The sequence below is a fragment of the Geotrypetes seraphini genome, chromosome 2 (assembly GCF_902459505.1).
Source record: "Geotrypetes seraphini chromosome 2, aGeoSer1.1, whole genome shotgun sequence".
NCBI classification, from domain to species: Eukaryota; Metazoa; Chordata; class Amphibia; order Gymnophiona; family Dermophiidae; genus Geotrypetes; species Geotrypetes seraphini.
The window spans coordinates 504,706,756-504,726,660 of NC_047085.1; the positions used below are offsets into that span (position 1 = coordinate 504,706,756).

The window sequence follows — 19,905 nt, forward strand, 5'->3', positions numbered from 1 at the left end:
ATTACCTACCACAGAAAATCGACCAACACAAATCTGGGAATAGAAATCTACGCGTCCCCATTAGACGTCTACAACTAAAGTGGAGCAAGCTTCATCCAAAGCAAGGCGAATCATAGGTTGCATACGCAGGAGTTTCGTCAGCCGTAAACCTGAAGTCATTATGCCACTGTATAGATCCATGGTGAGACCGCACCTGGAGTACTGTGTGCAATTCTGGAGGCCGCATTACCGCAAGGATGTGCTAAGACTGGAATCGGTCCAGAGAATGGCCACCAGGATGGTCTCGGGACTCAAGGAGCTCCCATATGAGGAGCGGTTAGGGAAGTTGCAGCTCTACTCACTCGAGGAACGTAGAGAGAGGGGAGATATGATCGAGACATTCAAGTATCTCACGGGCCGCATCGAGGTGGAAGAAGACATCTTCTTCTTCAAGGGACCCGCGGCAACAAGGGGGCATTCGTGGAAAATCAGGGGCGGGAAACTGCACTAGGAAGTTCTTCTTCACTGAAAGGGTAGTTGATCGCTGGAATAGTCTTCCACTTCAGGTTATTGAGGCCAGCAGTGTGCCAGATTTTAAGGCCAGATGGGATAGATATGTGGGATCTATCCGCAAAGATAGATAGGGAGGGTCACTGGAGTGGGCAGACTTGATGGGCCGTGGCCCTTATCTGCCGTCTATTTCTATGTTTCTATCTGATGCCTCTATTGCTTCTCCAGCTACACTTTTGCTGACGGTAGCGTTACAACTGGATAAAGGATGGATTCTAAAGATGTTCTTCAAAAACAGATCTAAGGAATTTGGGGGATATAAAATCCAGATTTTTCCAGATGTCTCGAGAAAGACACAAAAAAGGAGACGCCAGTTTCTGATCTTGAGACCAGCAGTGACTGAAATAGGAGGTGTTTTCTATTTGAGATTTCCCTGCAAGTGTGTGATTAGATATCAGTCCCTAAAATATGTTTTTTATGAACATTCACAGTTATCCAGTTTCATATCCCTTAAACGTCGTCAGTATAAATGAAGTTTCCTTACTCAGTAGTTAAGCTGTAAATCCGGTGTCAGGTCAAAAGCGCGCCGGGACAAAGGCATGCCCAGACAATTGAGCGCAGCGCAGAGGTGTGCGCCGCTCAAAATTACTGTTTTTAGGGCTCCGACGGGGGGGGGGGCGGGGGAACCCCTCCACTTTACTTAATAGACATCGCGCCGCGTTGTGGGGGCGTTGTGGGTGGTTTGGGGGGTTGTAACCCCCACATTTTACTGAAAACTTCACTTTTTCCCTGTTTTTAGGGAAAAAGTTAAGTTTACAGTAAAATGTGGAGGGTTACACCCCCAAACCCCCCATAACGCCGGTGCGATGTCTATTAAGTAAAGTGGGGGGGGTTCCCCAACAAAACCCCCCGTCGGAGCCCCTAAAAACAGTAATTTTGAGCGGCGTGCGCCTCCACGCTGCGCTCAATTGTCTGGGCGCGCCTTTGTCTTTCGCGCCGTTGTCTATGAACCGTAAATCCTAGTTAATTTTTCTCTTCTTTGGAATCACTCTGATGTAAATCTTGGATCGAAAAATTGAAGACTTGAGATAGATTTAGCGTATAGTCTAGTTTTTTTTCTTCTGTTTTTTTTCTTTTTTAGATTGATGTATAATTTGAAATTACTTTGCTCAATCTATCTTTCTGAACAAGTGCATTATACTTGAAAATTATTAAAAAAAAAAAAAAAAAAAGAAAGAAAACAGCTGAAAACTTACCTCTTCTCTAAATACTTGACCACTTAATTCATTCTATTCCACAGATTATGTCTACTCTTTTTAATATTTTGCAAACCGCGTAGAACTTCTGGTAACGTGGTTAATAAGTGCATTGTTATGTTATTTGCATAGGGGTTATCTGTGTTCTGTAGGAATGAATGGTGAGAAGCAAACGTACAGTGTGCTTTGTGTAGTTTAATTTTCTGGTTAACCATTATGTGTTGTTAATAAGATTACATTGTGTGTACATATGAACAATGAATGGAAAAAATGGTATTATAATTAGTACTATGGGGTCAGGGTCTGGGGTGGAGATGGGGGAGGGGGGGTCTGGCCCGCGACAACCTGTGTTTTAGATTTCGACCCCTTAATGTGATTGAGTTTGACACCCTTGCTGTATAGAATTTGAAGGAAGAGCTCTAAAGAATGAGAATATCAGGTTTCAAGTTTATGACGACTTGATTTACGGCTCTAAGTACCAAAGCGCTTTACATCTTTACAGAATTATATAAAAATTAATTAAAAGGCGGGGAATGGTCAAAAACTGAAAGCAACTATTAAGCAAACTACTGAAACGAGGAGAATGGGTGAAGGGTACAATATTAAAATAAAAGGACAAGGGGGGGGGGCTAGAGTTGAAAGGATATTTGCTTGTTCATTTCTGCATATAGGGCTCCTACTTCTATGTTTCTAGCCTAATTAATTTATTTTGGTCCTGGAGATTAAGATCTACAAAGTCAGCATCTATGAGTCAAACATGGATGTTTTTATTACATAGAGTGTTATGGACCCCTACGCGCCTGCAAAAGATAGATAATACTAGATCCAATAGGTGCTGGCATTGTAAAATAGAAATAGGGACTTTAGATCACTTAATCTTTTTTTGTCCCTGTGTAAATGCCTTTTGGAATCTGATTTGGCCCCAAATTAACAAATTATTAGAAAATCATGTAGGACTCTCATATGACACCGTATTATTTGGAACTGCAATGAGAACTCAGAGTCCGATCTCAGTAAACAATAATAAGTTACTATTAATATTGACAGGAGTCGCCATGCAACAAATAACTCAGAATTGGAAAGACTATACCAAATTAAATTATACGTTCTGGTGGAACTCTGTCTGTCACATCTACAAAATGGAAAAAGTATTAGCAATACAACATGGGAATCTTCATAATTTCAATAAAATTTGGCAACCATTGACTAATTATTCTAATGATTAGACTTCTTAGCACATTCGCAATACTTATATAGGAATGGGGTGGGTTATGCATAATTTTTGGAATTATTAATTGTAAAAATGGGGAGGGATTTATAAAGTATGATTATATATAATATATAATATATACTGCTTATAAATTAAATTGTATTAATGATAGATACAATGATATATAACAAATAATTATATTACTTGTGATTCAATTGTTGTAAAAATTAGAAATTTAATAAATAAAAATTAAAAAAAAAAAAAAAAAAAATTTATTTTTCTCAAGTACTTTAGCAACATTGTGAGCCTTTGGGACAGTCAGGGAACTCTTAAGTACTTTTTCTTCATTTTAATTAATCTTACTTAATTGCATCTCTTCTGTATCTACTGTAAACCGCTTTGAACCTCACGGTATAGCGGTATACAAGAAATAAAATTATTATTATTATCAATATTCTGCACAGCTGCAATGGTGAGGGAGGGAGACGACAAAGGTAGGGGGAATGATTTTATTTTCAATTTAGTGTTTAAATTGTGTCAATTTTGAGAGTTTTGCACTGCTCAGGAAGAAATGCATTTTTAATTTTTCTCTGGGGGTTGTACTGCATGCAGAGTCTTGAATCTTAGGGTTTCTTTTTCATATATTAGTACTTTTAGCTTTTGGCCCCGTATTTGCATAGGGGTTATCTGTTTTCTGGTAGGAATGAATGTTGAGAAGCAAACAGTGTGCTTTGTGTAGTTTAATTTTGTGGTTAACCATTATCCTATTTAATAAAAGGCTAACTCGCGCATGCGCACTCCTATTTGCGTGCTTCCATGATCAGTAGTTCCGTGGCCGCATGAGTGCGCATGTGCGAATCCCCGGACTGGACCCCAGCGCTGGACATCCTGCTCTCCTGTCGGCTCCTCTCACGAGCCGCACCAGCGCCTGATTGAATCGCTGCGAGACGGAAGTTGCCTGGCCGCTTAACTTTCAAGCCGGTGATGGCTCCTCAATCTCAGCTCTGCAGTCAGGTGGCGAGGGAGGTGGGGAAGGCAGCATGCGCCCCCTTCCCTGCTCTCCACCTGCGGAGTGGCAGCTGCCGGCCGCTAGCTCAAGTGGCGTAGGCAGCACTATAAACACGCTGCTTCGCGCCCTTCTCTGCCGATTTCCTCTGCCGCGTCTCTGATGACATCATCGGAGACAGACGCAGCAGAGGAAATCGCCAGTAGAAGGCCGCGAAGCAGCGTGTTTAAAGTGCTGCCTACGCGGCTGGAGCCCCGAGATTTGTCGGCGGTGGGAGGGTCAGGAGCAGGCCGGATCGAGTAGGACAACGGCAGTAATAGAAGGGGGAGGGGCCGAACGGAGCAGGGAAGAGAAGGGAAAGGGGGGATGGGGGAAAATGCTGCTACTGCTTCTGCACAGGAAAGGAGGGGATAGGAGGGAAATGCTGTTGCTGCTGCATAGGGAAGTGGGATGGAAATGCTGCTGCACAGGGAAATGGGGAAAAATGACAGACAGACAACGGGAGGGAAGGAGACAGAAAGAAAGAAAGACACAGGGGCAGGGAGAGGGACAGAAAGACAGACAGAGAAAGGGGACCAGAGAGAGAGTCAGCGGGAGAGGGAAAGGGGGCTGCTTTGGGGGGAGACAGAAGGGGCCATGGAGAGACAGGGAAAGGGGGCTGCTTTGGGGGGAGGTGTGCTGGGGACAGACAGCTTTGCTCTGGGGGGGAAGACAGAAGAGGGCCATGGAGAGACATTTGGGGGGGAGGTGGGTGCTGGGGGCAGACAGCTTTGCTCGGGGGGGGGGGAGGGGGAGACAGAAGGATACAGACAGCGGCCAAGGAGAGAGAGATAAAGAAACAGACAGACAGACACATCTATTCTAGCACCCGTTATTGTAACGGGCTTAAAGACTAGTGTGTTAATAAGATTATATTGTGTGTATGTATATATGAAAAATGTATGGAAAAAATGGTGTTATAATTAATACGATTATGGGGGCGGGGTCTGGCCCGCGACATAGCCTGTGTTTTGGATTTCGGCCCCTTAGTGTGATTGAGTTTGACACCCCTGCTTTGAGTGGAAAAAAAAATTTCCTCCTATTGGTTTTCAAAGTATTTCCCAATAACTTCATCGAGTGTCCCCTGTGCAGCTTTGGAGGGAGGGGAAGGCATTTTGACTGGTAAGTTGAATATTGTCAGCATTTACTGTGTTACTGTGTCTCTATTTGGTCACAGATCTTCAGCGAAACTAGGACTACTCTCTGAACACAAAATCTTTGATCAGAAGAATCACAAGCTAGATTCAAACCAGATCTCAAGACCTTTTTATTTAAAGACACCTTTGACATCTTTGATCTATAACGTGCCTTTATGTCACCTACTTGGCAACTGGACTTGGATAGCAGCGATCTAAAATGCATTCTTCTCTTTTCTATCCCCAGATGTACTTCAGTTCATATTTTCTGAATGAGTTTAATATACATAGTAACATAGAAAACGGCAGATAAAGACCCGAATGATCCATCCAGTCAGCCCAACCTGATTCAATTTACATTTTTTATTATTTTTTTTCTTCTTAGCTATTTCTGGGTAAGACTCCAAAGCTCTACCTGGTACTGTACTTGGGTTCCAACTTCTGAAGTCTCCACTACTGTAAACCACCTGGAAAAGCCCTTCATTGGGCAATATATGATTTTCACCAGCACTTATCCGGACTCTGTCACTAAAAATATGGATAAATCGCCTCGGCATTACCTGGGCAGAGCTGGAACAGTGCAGGCCACGGGTAGGGAACTCCGGTCCTCAAGAGCTGTATTCCAGTCGGGTTTTCAGGATTTCCCCAATGAATATGCATTGAAAGCAGTGCGTGCAAATAGATCTCATGCATATTCATTGGGGAAATCCTGAAAACCCAACTGGAATACGGCTCTCGAGGACCGGAGTTCCATACCCCTGGTCCAGGATGTGGTAGTTCGCATGGAGCTGGGATATTCAGAAGAGACTTGAGGTAACCATCTACTAACAGCAAAAAGGTTGTCCTAACTTTATCCTGGTTGTGACCTAGTTACTGTTTGGAATACTGACAGATCTTGGATAAATCCGATTATCTTTATTTATTTAATAATTTATTTAGCCCGTTCTCTCAAAAGGAACCCAGAATGGGTTACAAGAGTACATTCACAGTATAAGGAGGACAAACTTTAGTGAGAAATACAGGCTAGGCCAGGGGTAGGGAACTCCGGTCCTCGAGAGCTGTATTCCAGTCGGGTTTTCAGGATTTCCCCAATGAATATGCATTGAAAGCAGTGCATGCAAATAGATCTCATGCAGATTCATTGGGGAAATCCTGAAAACCCGACTGGAATACAGCTCTAGAGGACCGGAGTTCCCTACCCCTGGGCTAGGCGGACATAGGGGGGTTTGGATTACAGCATTTATAGTATAGACATAACATACAGACTTGCCCCCTCTTCTACGAAACCGCGCTAGCGGTTTCTAGCGCAGAGAGCTGCGCCGAATGGCCCGCGCTGTTCCTGACGCTCATCGCTATGAGCGTCGGGAGCAGCACGGGTCATTCAGCGCAGCTTCCTGCGCTAGAAACCGCTAGCGTGGTTTCGTAGAAGAGGGGGTTGGTGGACATAGGGTGGTTTAAATTGCAGAATTTTCAGTATGGATATAAACAGAGGTAAAATAGCTTTCTCTTTGCAGTTGGGCCTATCGTTGTTGTCGGAGAATGTGGTAGTAATTCTGGTTATATCTGCAGTGGCATATGAGTTTTAGTGAAGATTCCTTTTGGTGTATTATGCGGTACCTTTGAGATCCATCCGTTAGGGGTGCAGACGCAGGTCGTTAAGGAGTTGGGTTTGTAAAGAAGAAGCTTTTCACGGCCTTCCTGAAGTTTCATAGACTATCTAATGATCTAATGCAGGGGTGTCCAATGTCGGTCCTCGAGGGCCGCAGTTCAGTCGGATTTTCAGGATTTCCCCAATGAATATACATGAGGTCTATTTGCATGCACTGCTTTCATTGTATGCTAATAGATCTCATGCATATTCATTGGGGAAATCCTGAAAACCCGACTGGATTGTGGCCCTCGAGGACCGACACTGGACACCCCTGATCTAATGGATAGGGGGATGATATGCCATAATCTGGGTATGTAATGTCTCAGACTCAATGAGTGGCCAGATGGTAGGATCAGCCGTTTTTCTGCTTGGGACCTCAGTGATCGGTTAGGGACATAAATTTGTAGTTTTGATGCTGTGTAGTCTGGTGACATCTTGTGGACTGTCTTGAAGGCTAACACCAAGGCTTTAAAGGCACAGGTGAAGGATATAAAAACATAAGAATTGCCGCTGTTGGGTCAGACCAGTGGTCCATCGTGCCCAGCAGTCCGCTCACGCGGCAGCCCCCAGGTCAAAGACCAGTCCTCTAAATGAGCCCAACCTCACCTGCGTACTTTCCAGTTGAGCAGGAACTTGTCCAACTTTGTCTTGAATCCCTGGAGGGTGTTTTCCCCTACGACAGACTGGTGGCTGGAGTTAAACAAAATGCTCACCACAGTGGGCTGAATATTGATCTAGAAATGTTTATGACGCATAATAAGGACAACTAAGTCAGTGAAGTGAAGGAACAGCACCTAAGTCAGCCTGAGGAGAAAGAGGCAACTATTTTATAAAAGGCTCATTGTGCACTGTTCGTTTATAAAATATGCCTTGAAAAGATAGCTGTAACCAGCAGCATGTACATGTACAAAACCGTATGCATTCAATAAACATAGATGTGAAAGTATCATTATTCTGGATCTGTGCATACAATATCCTCAGACAGGGTTCCTTGAACACAGCTGGCTGTGAAATTCCTGTGCTTATCCATCCAGGACCCACTCAGGTCCAAAGACATCACCACACTACAGACAAGCTGCCTCAGATGCTTCCAAATCCAACTCCAAACCAAGAAATCTTTTGTGCTGCCAGTCAGACTGACCCCAACTGAGACCGCCATAGAACCTCACCGCACGGGCAAACTACGCAGCCGGCGCCCCGATACCTCAAGGGTTCCTACACAGGGCGCCCACAGCCTGTGCTCGCCACTGAGAAACTCGGAAGGCGAGCTGACTCCTAGGGGAGCCGACCCTGAGCCCTGAAGACACACAGCAGACTGGCTCCCTCGGTCCACCCGAAGGCTTGCCCAACAGAGCTGAAATCCGACTCAGTGTTTCCCAGGCAGATAAGCCCCAAAAATGGGGTCTCGGGGTAGCAAAGAAAACTAAGCAGAGCAGAACACTATACTATTATTTTCCGTTACAGCCCCTGCCTTCTGGAACCCTCTCCCGTTCGAAATTCGACTCGAAGAATCCCTCAATAAATTTAAGAGCAAACTCAAAACATTTTTATTCAGGGACACCTATCAAATACGAGAACAGTGATGAATAAGAACCGCTTTTAAGAAACGACACCCCCTCCTTTGTTTTTTCCTTCCCCCTCTTACCTTCCTTTTAAAATTTATTTTTATTTCAATGTATTTCACACTGACCCAACCCCAGAACCTCTCGTACCAAAACTGTCTGTGTTTCATCAGTCACTTATATTTATGAAATGTTCCCCCCCCCCTTTTTTTTTTTTTTTAAATTGCACCTCAATTTTAGCATTGTAAACCAACCAGGTAGTCAGTATATCAAATATAGAATAAACTTGGAAACTTTGAACACCTCTGCACAGTTCTCTTGCTCCACCTCCAGGTGGAAGGTGATCAAAAAGAAGTATTTACATTTCTGCAAGTCCAGCTCGTGGGAACAGATTGATCAAGTTTCAAGTTTAATAAAAAATTTGATATACCTCCTATCAAACTTCTAAGTGGTTTTACATAATAAATCCTGAGTGAATGTAACTGAAAAGTATTTCCATGTAACTCCACTGAGCGTCTCTGTAATTTTTGATAGAGTAAAAAATCAATTCACTTGTACCCCCTCTATACCACTCCGGATTTTGTAGACCTCATTCATATCTCCCCTCAGCCGTCTCTTTTCCAAGCTGAAGAGTCCTACCTTTTTAGCTTTTCTTAGGGTTACCAGATTTTAGTTGACTAAACTCCAGACCCATAACCCCACCCTATTACACCCACATCATGCGCCCCTCCCCCACCCTCTCAACCTGTTCTCATTGGGAGGGAGGACGTGGTCCCAAAGAAGAAGCTTTTCAAAACCTGGACAAAGTGCCAGATTTTGAAAAACTGTCCGGATGCCCAGACATGCCCTCTAAAAAGAGGATATGTCCGGGTACATCTGTTAACCCTAGCTCTTCCTCATATGAGAGGAGATCCATGCTCTTTATCATCTTGGTTCCTCTTCTTTGAACGTTTTCTACTGTGCAAAAAAACAAGAGCAGGACCTGGGGGGGGGGGGGGGTGATCATATCTGAGGATCTTAAGTTAGCCAAATAGGTAAAAAAGATGAGGGCAAGAGCTAGGAAGATGCTTAGTACATAGGGAGAGGAATGGTCAGCAGGAAACAGGAGGCAACAGTGTCTCTGTACCAGATCTCATTTGAAGTTCTCTATACAGTTCTGGAGATCATCTCTTCAAAAGGATCTACCCAGGATGGGGTTGGTCTACAGCAGTCTCTCAAACCTTTTTTTAGCTCCTACACACTAAACGGAGCACATATTTTTTGCGGCACATTGTAACTGAAAATATAAAATTGCAAAACCAACAAAACATTAAATTTGAGAGTTATTTGTTCTATGTATGGGTAATTTTAACAATGGTAAAACTACAGAAAAGACTTGCTAATCAATGCGATGGATGGGCTTGTTTTTGAGTGCAAATTAACTCAAAATGTGGCTCGATAGTTGATAAACAAACACGCATTTCATCATCCATCACCTGTAGTCATTCTCTTTTATTCAATTTAATTTCGGTCAGAACTGAAAATCCAAGTTTGCAAAGATAAGAAGATCCAACTGCTTTGTTGCTCAAGTTGGGGTAACTACTGCATAAAGTTATTTGCCGTTAGTTTTCAAGGACCAATCACGTCAAAGAATGATTCTTGTCTGGGAGGTCATATCCTTACACACGGAGATGCTCATAACATTGACAGACTCTTGCGTACGCAACGTACATCTCATCTATTCCAGTGTATATTTATGAAGGGAATTTTTAAAAATAAAGTAAAATTCTGGAATCTCTTCAGGGCACACAGTTTGAGAGACACTGGTCTAGAGAGTGGTAGCTAAAATTGTCTGTGGTTTCTGTCTTAGAATATATGTGGACATATTAAATATATGTCATACATATTAAATGATTTATATATTATCTAAAACATTATAAAAATATGAATATAAATATGATATATTGTACTTAAAGTATTCATGAAGGAAAATCAAGTGTGTGTTTATAAGATTACAGTGGTGCCTCACACAACGAACTTAATTCGTTCCAGGAGCAAGTTTGTTATGCGAAAAGTTCGTTATGTGAAACGCGTTTTCCCATAACAATACATGTTAAAAAAAATAATTCGTTCTGCAGCATAAAATATGCTAAGATGACATAAAAAAAGATAAATTTGTCAAAATGGTGAAAATGGTGGTCTTGCTGAGGCCAAACTCTTTGACGAGGTCACACTGTTTGACCCCACATTCACTCCTTCTAATTATTTCCCGTTTCATTTCAACAGAAATCACCTTCCTGCTTTTTTTAGAAGCCATGATATATAAAAAATATTGAGTTTATCTTAAAAGGACGACTGTATACAGTGAGAGAGGGCAGTTAAGCGCAGTGACTAACGACTGCCTGCAGTGCCTGCGCGGAAGGATGCAATACATCGGCAGCTCGGGCGACTTCGTTGTGTGAAACGAAGTTCGTTGTGTGAAACGAAGTTCGTTGTGTGAAACGAAGTTCGTTGTGTGAAACGCGTTGTGTGAAACGAAGTTCGTTGTGTGAAACGAAGTTCGTTGTATGAATCAAGACATGAAGTTCGCTGTGTGCAGCGTTCGCTGTGCGAGGCGTTCGTTATGCGAGGCACCACTGTATATGTATTTTTCTGATACACTTGTTGTAATATGAAAAAATGAATAAAGAAATTTAAACAACAAAAAAAAAAAGAATATATGTGGACCGTCTTAAAGTTGTCTACATAACCCTTACTGAGATTTCTCACGGTCATACTGAGCTCCTTTAAGAGCCCGACATCTTCTGCTTCAGTCACTCGGGGCCCTTCTGCTGTGAGGAGTTCAGCCAGAGCTCACCCCTGAGGACTAAACATGGATCCACCTCAGGTCTGAGCAGTACTCAGTTGGCAGTGTGCACTTAGTTACATCAAACGGATCAATTTCTTCTATCTATGAAGGTTACAGCACCAGTCTCCATCACACCAGTATTACCCTAGTTCTGCACTCACCTGAGCAGTTGCTTTTCCCAGTCTCTCTTTCCTCTGATCCAGGCTCTCCCCTGATGTACGGCTCTTCCCCTCGTTCAATGCGCGATATAATCTCAGGGGTGAGGTTTGGACAGCCTGTTCCTGGTTTAAGAAAACTGCATTAGGTTTCCCCAAATCATTCTGAGCCCAATTCCCTTAAATTCAAGAGTCAGGCAAATTTCCAGCATAAAGAAGGCCACCAAACTTCACTGAATAAAAATATTCAACCCTTTGGTTAAAAAGAAACAGCCCTGCAAATCTCAGAAAAGTTATTTAAACCATCCTCTTTAGAGTTTGGTTCCCACTCTAAATAGTGCAATTAATTTATCACCAGCTGTTGTGGAAGATAAGAGCCCTGCTTGCCTCTGTTACATTACATTACATTGTACTAAGTTCACCGCGGTTTAGAAAAGACTATTAATAGTAAACATAATAGAGAAACTAGAATAAGTTAGTTAGTCAGATACTTGGAAAAAAGATAGATCTTCAGCTGTGTTCTAAAATGTTTATAGGAAGAGGCTGTGAGCAATAAAGCACAGTTACTTACCGTAACAGGTGTTATCCAGGGACAGCAGGCAGATATTCTTAACGTATGGGTGACGTCACCGACGGAGCCCCGGTACGGACACTTTTTACTAGAAAGTTCTAGTTGGCCGCACTGCGCATGCGCGAGTGCCTTCCCGCCCGACGGAGGAGTGCGTGGTCCCCAGTTAAGATAAGCCAGCTAAGAAGCCAACCCGGGGAGGTGGGTGGGACGTAAGAATATCTGCCTGCTGTCCCTGGATAACACCTGTTACGGTAAGTAACTGTGTTTTATCCCAGGACAAGCAGGCAGCATATTCTTAACGTATGGGTGACCTCCAAGCTAACAGAGAGGGAGGAGGGATGGTTGGCCATTAGGAAAATAAATTTTGTAACACAGATTGGCCGAAGTGCCCATCCCGTCTGGAGAAGGTATCCAGACAGTAGTGAGTAGTGAACGTGTGAACTGAAGACCAAGTGGCAGCCTTGCAGATTTCCTCGATGGGCGTGGAACGGAGGAAAGCCACAGAAGCAGCCATAGCTCTGACCCTGTGGGCCGTGACAGCACCTTCCAGTGAGAGACCGGCCCGAGCATAACAGAACGCAATGCAGGCAGCAAGCCAGTTGGAAAGCGTCCGTTTAGAGACAGGACGACCTAGACGGTTAGGGTCGAAGGACAAAAAGAGCTGAGGAGACGAACAGTGAGCCCTGGTATGGTCAAGGTAGTAAGCAAGGGCACGCTTACAGTCCAGCGTGTGCAATGCCTGTTCCCCAGGATGAAAATGGGGTTTAGGGAAAAAGACAGGCAACACAATGGACTGGTTGAGATGAAAGTCCGAGACCACCTTGGGGAGGAATTTCGGATGGGTACGCAGAACCACCTTGTCATGGTGAAAAACAGTGAAAGGTGGGTCAGCAACCAGTGCATGCAGCTCACTAACCCTCCTGGCAGAGGTGATGGCAATGAGGAAAAGCACCTTCCATGTAAGAAATTTGAGTGAAGATGTGGCAAGAGGCTCAAACGGAGGTTTCATGAGGGCTGATAAAACCACATTCAGGTCCCAGACGACTGGAGGAGGCTTCAGAGGTGGTTTGACATTGAAGAGGCCTCTCATGAACCGGGAAACCAGGGGATGAGCCGTAAGAGGCTTTCCGAGGATAGGTTCATGAAACGCAGTGATGGCACTGAGGTGGACTCTGATGGAGGTCGACTTGAGGTCAGCGTCGGAGAGAGAGAGAGCAAATAGTCCAGTACAGTTTCCACCGCCAATGAGGCGGGATCGTGATGATGTAGTAGGCACCAAGAGGATAACCGGGTCCACTTCTGATGGTAACATTGGAGGGTGGTCGGTTTCCTGGAGGCATCCAGAATACGACGGACAGGCTGAGACAGATTTTCTGGAGAGGTCAGCCCGAGAGAAACCAAGCTGTCAGGTGGAGCAAGGACAGATTGGGATGTAGTAGAGACTGATGCTGCTGAGTAAGTAGAGTAGGAAACACAGGAAGAGGAATGGGCTCCCTGGAGCTGAGCTGGAGCAGGAGGGAGAACCAGTGTTAGCGAGGCCACCGAGGGGCGATGAGAATCATGGTGGCTTTGTCCCTGCGGAGTTTGAATAACATCCGCAACATCAGAGGCAGTGGAGGAAAGGCATAGAGGAACCGATCCGTCCAGTCGAACAGGAATGCATCCGGGGCCAGACGATGAGGAGAGAAGAGTCTGGAACAGAACTGGGGTAGCTGATGGTTGTGAGGAGCTGCAAAGAGGTCCACCTGAGGAGTGCCCCAGCGAGCAAAGATGGAGCGGAGTGTGGGAGGATCCAGAGTCCACTCGTGAGGTTGAAGGATGCGGCTGAGATTGTCGGCCAGGGAGTTCTGTTCGCCCTGGATATAGACAGCCTTGAGGAAGAGACTGTGGGCCGTGGCCCAGGTCCAGATGCGGATGGCCTCCTGACAGAGGAGGGGAGATCCCGTGCCGCCTTGCTTGTTTATGTAGTACATGGCGACTTGGTTGTCTGTGCACAGGAGAAGAACCTGAGGGTAGAGAAGGTGCTGGAAGGCTTTGAGAGCATAGAACATGGCTCTGAGTTCCAGGAAATTGATGTGATGTTGACGCTCCAGAGAGGTCCAGAGTCCCTGGGTGCAAAGATCTCCCAGGTGAGCTCCCCACGCATAAGGGGAGGCATCCGTGGTTATGATCATGGAGTGAGGGGGTAGGTGAAAAAGTAGACCCCTGGAAAGATTGGAGGAGTTCAACCACCATTGAAGAGATTGCTGAAGAGACGATGTCACAGAGATGGAATGAGAAAGAGGATCGGTGGTCTGTGACCATTGGTTGGCTAGAGTCCACTGAGGTGTCCTGAGGTGGAGTCGCGCCAGAGGAAGTACATGGACCGTCGAGGCCATGTGACCCAGGAGGATCATCATCTGCCGAGCTGGAATGGAGTGATGAAGGAGCACCTGACAGCAGAGGTGGAGCAGGGTCCGATGGCGGTCGGAGGGGAGAAATGCCCTCATTAGAGTGGTGTCGAGAACTGCTCCAATGAACTGAAGTCGCTGTGTGGGAAGCAGATGCGACTTGGGGTAGTTGATCTCGAACCCCAGGAGATGGAGGAACGAGATGGTGTATTGAGTGGCTTGTAGCACAAGCGGAGACGTAGGTGCTTTCACCAGCCAATCGTCCAAGTAGGGGAACACCTGAAGGTCGTGAGACCTGAGGAAGGCCGCCACCATAATAAGGCACTTGGTGAACACCCTGGGTGATGATGCGAGGCCAAAGGGTAGCACTTTGTACTGATAGTGATGGTGCTGTATCTGAAACCGTAGGTAGCGACGTGAAGTCGGATTGATTGGGATATGAGTGTAGGCCTCCTTGAGGTCTAGGGAGCATAGCCAGTGGTGGTGAGAGAGAAGCGGGTAAAGCGTGGCCAGGGAGAGCATTCTGAACTTCTCTTTGACCAGACACTTATTGAGGTCCCAGAGATCGAGGATGGGACGAAGGTCTCCTGTTTTTTTGGGAACCAGGAAGTAGCGGGAGTGGAATCCCTGACCTCTTTGGTCCGGAGGCACCTATTCGATGGCATTGAGAAGAAGGAGGGATTGGACCTCCCTCAGGAAGAGGGGGGTTTGGGAGGAGTGAGAAGCAGACTCTACGGGAGGATGGTCTGGTGGAAGAGTCTGGAAGTTGAGAGAGTAGCCGTGGCGAATGATGTTGAGGACCCACTGGTCCGAAGTGATGACCTCCCAACGGCTGAGGAAAAGTTGAAGACGGCCTCCGATAGGTTGAGGGAGAGGTAGCGACGGGGGGAGACTGGCTATGCTCTGGAGAAAAGAGTCAAAAGGGTTGAGATGGTTTTGATGAAGGAAGAGGCTTGGCAGGCTGAGTCTGCGGACGAGCCTGAGGCTGATGCTGGTGGCGAGGACGGCGAGACTGTTGTTGAGGCGGGTTGAGAGGTCTGGCCGAGAACCTACGTTGGTAAGAAGACTGTTGTCTGTAGGGGCGAGCAGGCGGAGTCTTCTTTTTAGGTTTGATCAGAGTGTCCCACCTGGTCTCATGCGCTGAGAGCTTCTGGGTTGTCGAGTCCAGGGATTCTCCAAAGAGTTCATCACCCAGACAAGGTGCGTTAGCCAGGCGGTCCTGGTGGTTAATGTCTAGGTCAGAGACTCTCAGCCATGCCAAACGGCGCATAGCCACCGCCATGGCAGATGCGCGAGAGGTCAGCTCAAACGAGTCGTAGATGGAGCGAACCATGAACTTCCTGAGTTGGAGGAGGCTGGAAATTTGTTGCTGGAAAAGAGGGACCTTACGTTCAGGAAGATATTTCTGTAAGGAGGAGAGCTGTTGCACCAGATGCTTCATGTAGAAGGAGAAGTGGAAGGTGTAATTGTTTGCTCTATTGGCTAGCATGGCATTTTGGAAAAGGCGCTTACCAAATTTATCCATAGTTTTTCCCTCTCTGCCAGGAGGGGTGGAGGCATATACACTGGAACCCTGAGATTTTTTTAAAGTAGATTCCACCAGGAGGGATTCGTGGGGCAACTGAGGTTTGTCAAACCCTGGGATTGGAATAACCCGGTACAAGCTATCCAATTTGCGAGGGGCCCCGGGAACAGTGAGGGGAGTCTCCCAGTTTTTATAGAAAGTTTCCCTTAAGATGTCGTGGACGGGCAACTTTAGAAATTCCTTGGGAGGTTGCTCAAAGTCTAGGGCATCGAGAAAAGCCTGAGACTTTTTAGAGTCGGACTCTAAGGGGATGGAAAGAGCTGCTGACATCTCCCTAAGGAATTTAGAGAAAGAGGATTGCTCTGGTTTTGAGGCGGTGTCGGTCATGGAGGGTTCTTTGTCGGTTGATGAAGCGTCCTCTTCGGTACTGTGTGGGGAGTCTTCCCACAAGTCTGGGTCTCTAACGTCGGGGTGTGCACGTTTGGACATTGGTGTAGAGGGCTCGGCATGGCGGGTCTTTGAGAGAGATTTGCCTGACCGCACCGAGGCGGTACCGGGTGAGGAAGACCAATGTCGTTCCCGGGACCGGGCAGGATCGGCAGCAGCACGGGTATGCGCTGTAGGTGTTTCAGCCAAGAGCACTGGCATGGAGGTATTAATCGGTACCGAGGGGGTCGACACCGATGGGACAGTGCGAGGCTCGGACCGGTCCTGTACCGGAAGGTGCGGCGCCAACAACGCCGGCAGCAGTTATTGGAGTTGTTGCTGCAGCTGCTCCTGTAACTGTGTTTGGAGTATGGCCGCGATGCGGTCATCCAGAGGAGGCACCGGTACCGCTTTTTTCTTCTTCGGTACCAGAGGTGCCGCTCTACGCTCCGGTGATAAGGAGGCCGATGATGAGGCACTCACCGATATCGGAGCGGAGCGTTTGCGGGGTCGGTGCGGTGCCGGGAGGGCCGGTGTCGCAACCGTGGCAGGAGGGCGCTCGAGGGAAGTGGAAGGCTTCTTAGCCGGCTTACCTGGGCCCAACGACCCCGAGGAAGGGTACGGTGGTGTCGACGTCGTCGGTGCCAACTTTTGGGGTGCCGTCGACGTTGCAGCAGTTTCCATGGCAGATCCGGTACCGAACAAAATATTTTGCTGGATCTGCCTATTTTTCAATGTGCGCTTTTTAAGCGTAGCACAGCGGGTGCAGGTGTCAGCCCGATGCTCTGAACCCAAGCACTGCAGCCACCAATTGTGCGGGTCGGTGAGAGAGATCGGGCGTGCACACCGCTGGCACTTCTTAAAACCCGGTTGAGGGGGCATGAAGGGAAACACGGCCTCTGCAAAATCAAAGCCGGAGGCCTGTATGGTGACAACAGGCCCTGCCGGGGCCGGCTCGAAAAAATAATGAAAACTCGACGAGTTTTTTTTTTTTTTTGAAAAGAAAATTAAAGGAATCCGAAGGAAAAAAACAGAAGAAAATTGAAAAAATACGCGAGCGGGAAGGCAAACTAAATAATTTCAACAGCCGTTGAAACACATGCGACTTCTTCGCTCCGCGGAAACGAAGAAACTGGGGACCACGCACTCCTCCGTCAGGCGGGAAGGCACTCGCGCATGCGCGGTGCGGCCAACTAGAACTTTCTAGTAAAAAGTGTCCGTACCGGGGCTCCGTCGGTGACATCACCCATACGTTAAGAATATGCTGCCTGCTTCTTCCTGGGATAATGGATTCTTCAGGGCAGCTTGGCTCCACCTTCTTTTCTGATATCACCGGTCTATAATATTTACAGGCTGCCTAGAGCAGTTTCTCAACTTGGTCCTGGAGTCCCCTGATCCAGTCAAGTTTTCAGGATATCCACAATGAAAATGCATAAATGTGATTTGCATACACGGCCTCCATTCTATGCAAATTTCTTCCATGCACATTCATTATGGATATCCTGAAAACCCGACTGGCAAGGCCCCCCCTCCGGGACCGAGTTGAGAAAGCCTGGCCCCAGGGCAGGAGCATCTATGGAGCCCACCCCTTACAGAACCCTTTAAAGTGCTTTGCATGGGGTTTGGCCAACACACGTTAATCTTTATTTTATTGCTTTTAGAGTGGATTTTATTTTTACATTATCTTCTGTAGATCTTCCATAAATTTATTGAGGATTGGTGTTTTATTTTAATGTGGTTATTATCGTCATTGTTCTTCTTCTGGGGTTGACTATGTGCCTGGGGGAAGACGTGCGGTATGAATTCCAGCATTTATATTGGCTAAAAAGGGAGATGATGCCCTAAAATGTCATGAAAGAAAGTACCTTGTGAATTTGTGTATTCAGTTTTATTTTATTTTTTTTTAATTCTTTATTCATTTTAAAATCTTCCATCAAGTGTACAGGAATATATCATTAATAACAAGAATATAACACTTGAAATTCTTTCTATTGTAATCAAAATAACATAAAAATTATAACCCGTCCCACCCACCCTTCCTCAATGAATACAATCAAACATATCAAAAAAAATAAACTAAACACATTATATAGTAAAGTTTCCATAACCACCCCCCTCCCCCCTATGTGTAAATATATCTATCAAAGGAAAATGATGGTTACATATTACAATATCTTTCCAATGGCCCCCAGATCTTTATATAAAATTATTATAATTCCTTTTCTGCAAAGCAATTGCTCTTTCCATCTTAAAAATATGACATGAAGAAGGCAAGAGGTGCACGTGCGGGGACCTGATCCAAGATGGCGATCTGAGACAGGACGCGCTGAGCTGCGTGTCCCAGGACTGTGCTTCTTTCAATTTTCTTAACGGTAATTACTTACCGCGATGCCGAAGAGACGGGGCCGGAGTGCCGCTTCTGCCTCGCGGCGTCCTGGAGCCCCGGGTCTCGGGAATATTCAGGATTTACTGCGGCGCATGCAGGAGGTCGCAGTGACGTCGGATGGCGGTCCGCTGACAACACAGGGAGGCGAAACCAACGTGGATGTTCCTGGGCCCGACACTACACTGAGCCCCGACGTTAGGGCACCGCCCCCGCAACCCCAGACGACCAGCTCTCCCAGGGGCGGGGAAACCCCGGATTCATTGGTTTTCTCCTCTCCAGAGGCAAGGGAAGAGTTACTGGAGAGCTTGGAGACTGGGGCCCACTTTTCCAGGGCCCCTATGGAGGTACCTGGGGGAATATCATCTCAACATGAGGGGGAAGGGCTGAAGACACCCCCCGAAGGACTTCAGAACGGTGAGCACTCTACACCCACACAAACCTCAATTGAACTGATTAAACCTGCAGAAGTGACCTTAGACTCTATCTGGGACTTATTGGCTGGTTTTGTTAAAAAAATTACTCCTACACTCCAACAAATTGAAGGGAAAATTAAGGAACATGATAAAGAATTGAAGGATTTAAGGAAAGAAACGAATATTTCTAATTTATCTGTTCAAAAAATGGAAAAAGAAATTGTATCATTGAAACAAGTTCAAGAGGCTTTAGTTAAAGATAATATTAACCTAAGGAAGAAGACTGAAATGCTCGAGAACAATTCACGCAGTAATAACTTAAGGTTAATTAACTTTCCAAGACTCGAGTTAGTAACACCTAGAGAAATGCTATATATCTAGTAGAGAACTTAGAGATACCCGAAGATTCATTACCACCATTTTCACGGGTTTATTATTTGCCTGATAAAGAACAAAATCAACAACTAAAAGAAAAACCCTCAGATCAAGAACTTCCAAATATATCGCAGATCTTAGAAACATCTGAGAAGGATTTAGCATCACCAGCCACCATGATTATTACTTTAGCTTTGCCAATTGATAAAACATGGTTGTTAAAACTTTTCTTTAAAAATAGACAAAAAAGCTTTCTTGGTTATAAAATACAAATGTTCCCAGATTTGGCACGGGAGACGCAAAGGCGTCGCCGTGAATTTCTTCTATTGAAACCTGGGGTTTTATCTTTGGGAGCAACTTTTTATTTGAGACATCCGTGTAAATGTATTGTATATCACCGTACTCTTAAATATGTGTTTTTTGAACCATCACAATTGACAAACTTTGTGGCTATGTCTCGCCTGAATGTTAACAATCTTTGAGCCCTA

General features: G+C 45.7%; 1 protein-coding gene across 8 annotated transcripts in view; it reads right to left on the reverse strand.

The window, feature by feature from the left end:
* LOC117354558 (oocyte zinc finger protein XlCOF6-like) overlaps positions 1-19,905 on the reverse strand; it is a 41,517-nt gene that overhangs the window by 6,778 nt on the left and 14,834 nt on the right. For 6 of the 8 annotated variants that reach the window (XM_033932292.1, XM_033932293.1, XM_033932289.1 and 3 more), the window contains one exon: positions 11,338-11,457. In XM_033932292.1, the coding sequence (XP_033788183.1) occupies positions 11,338-11,457 (120 nt within the window). The remainder of the gene's footprint in view (positions 1-11,337; positions 11,458-19,905) is intronic. The other 2 variants (XM_033932291.1, XM_033932290.1) reach the window with 1 other exon arrangement.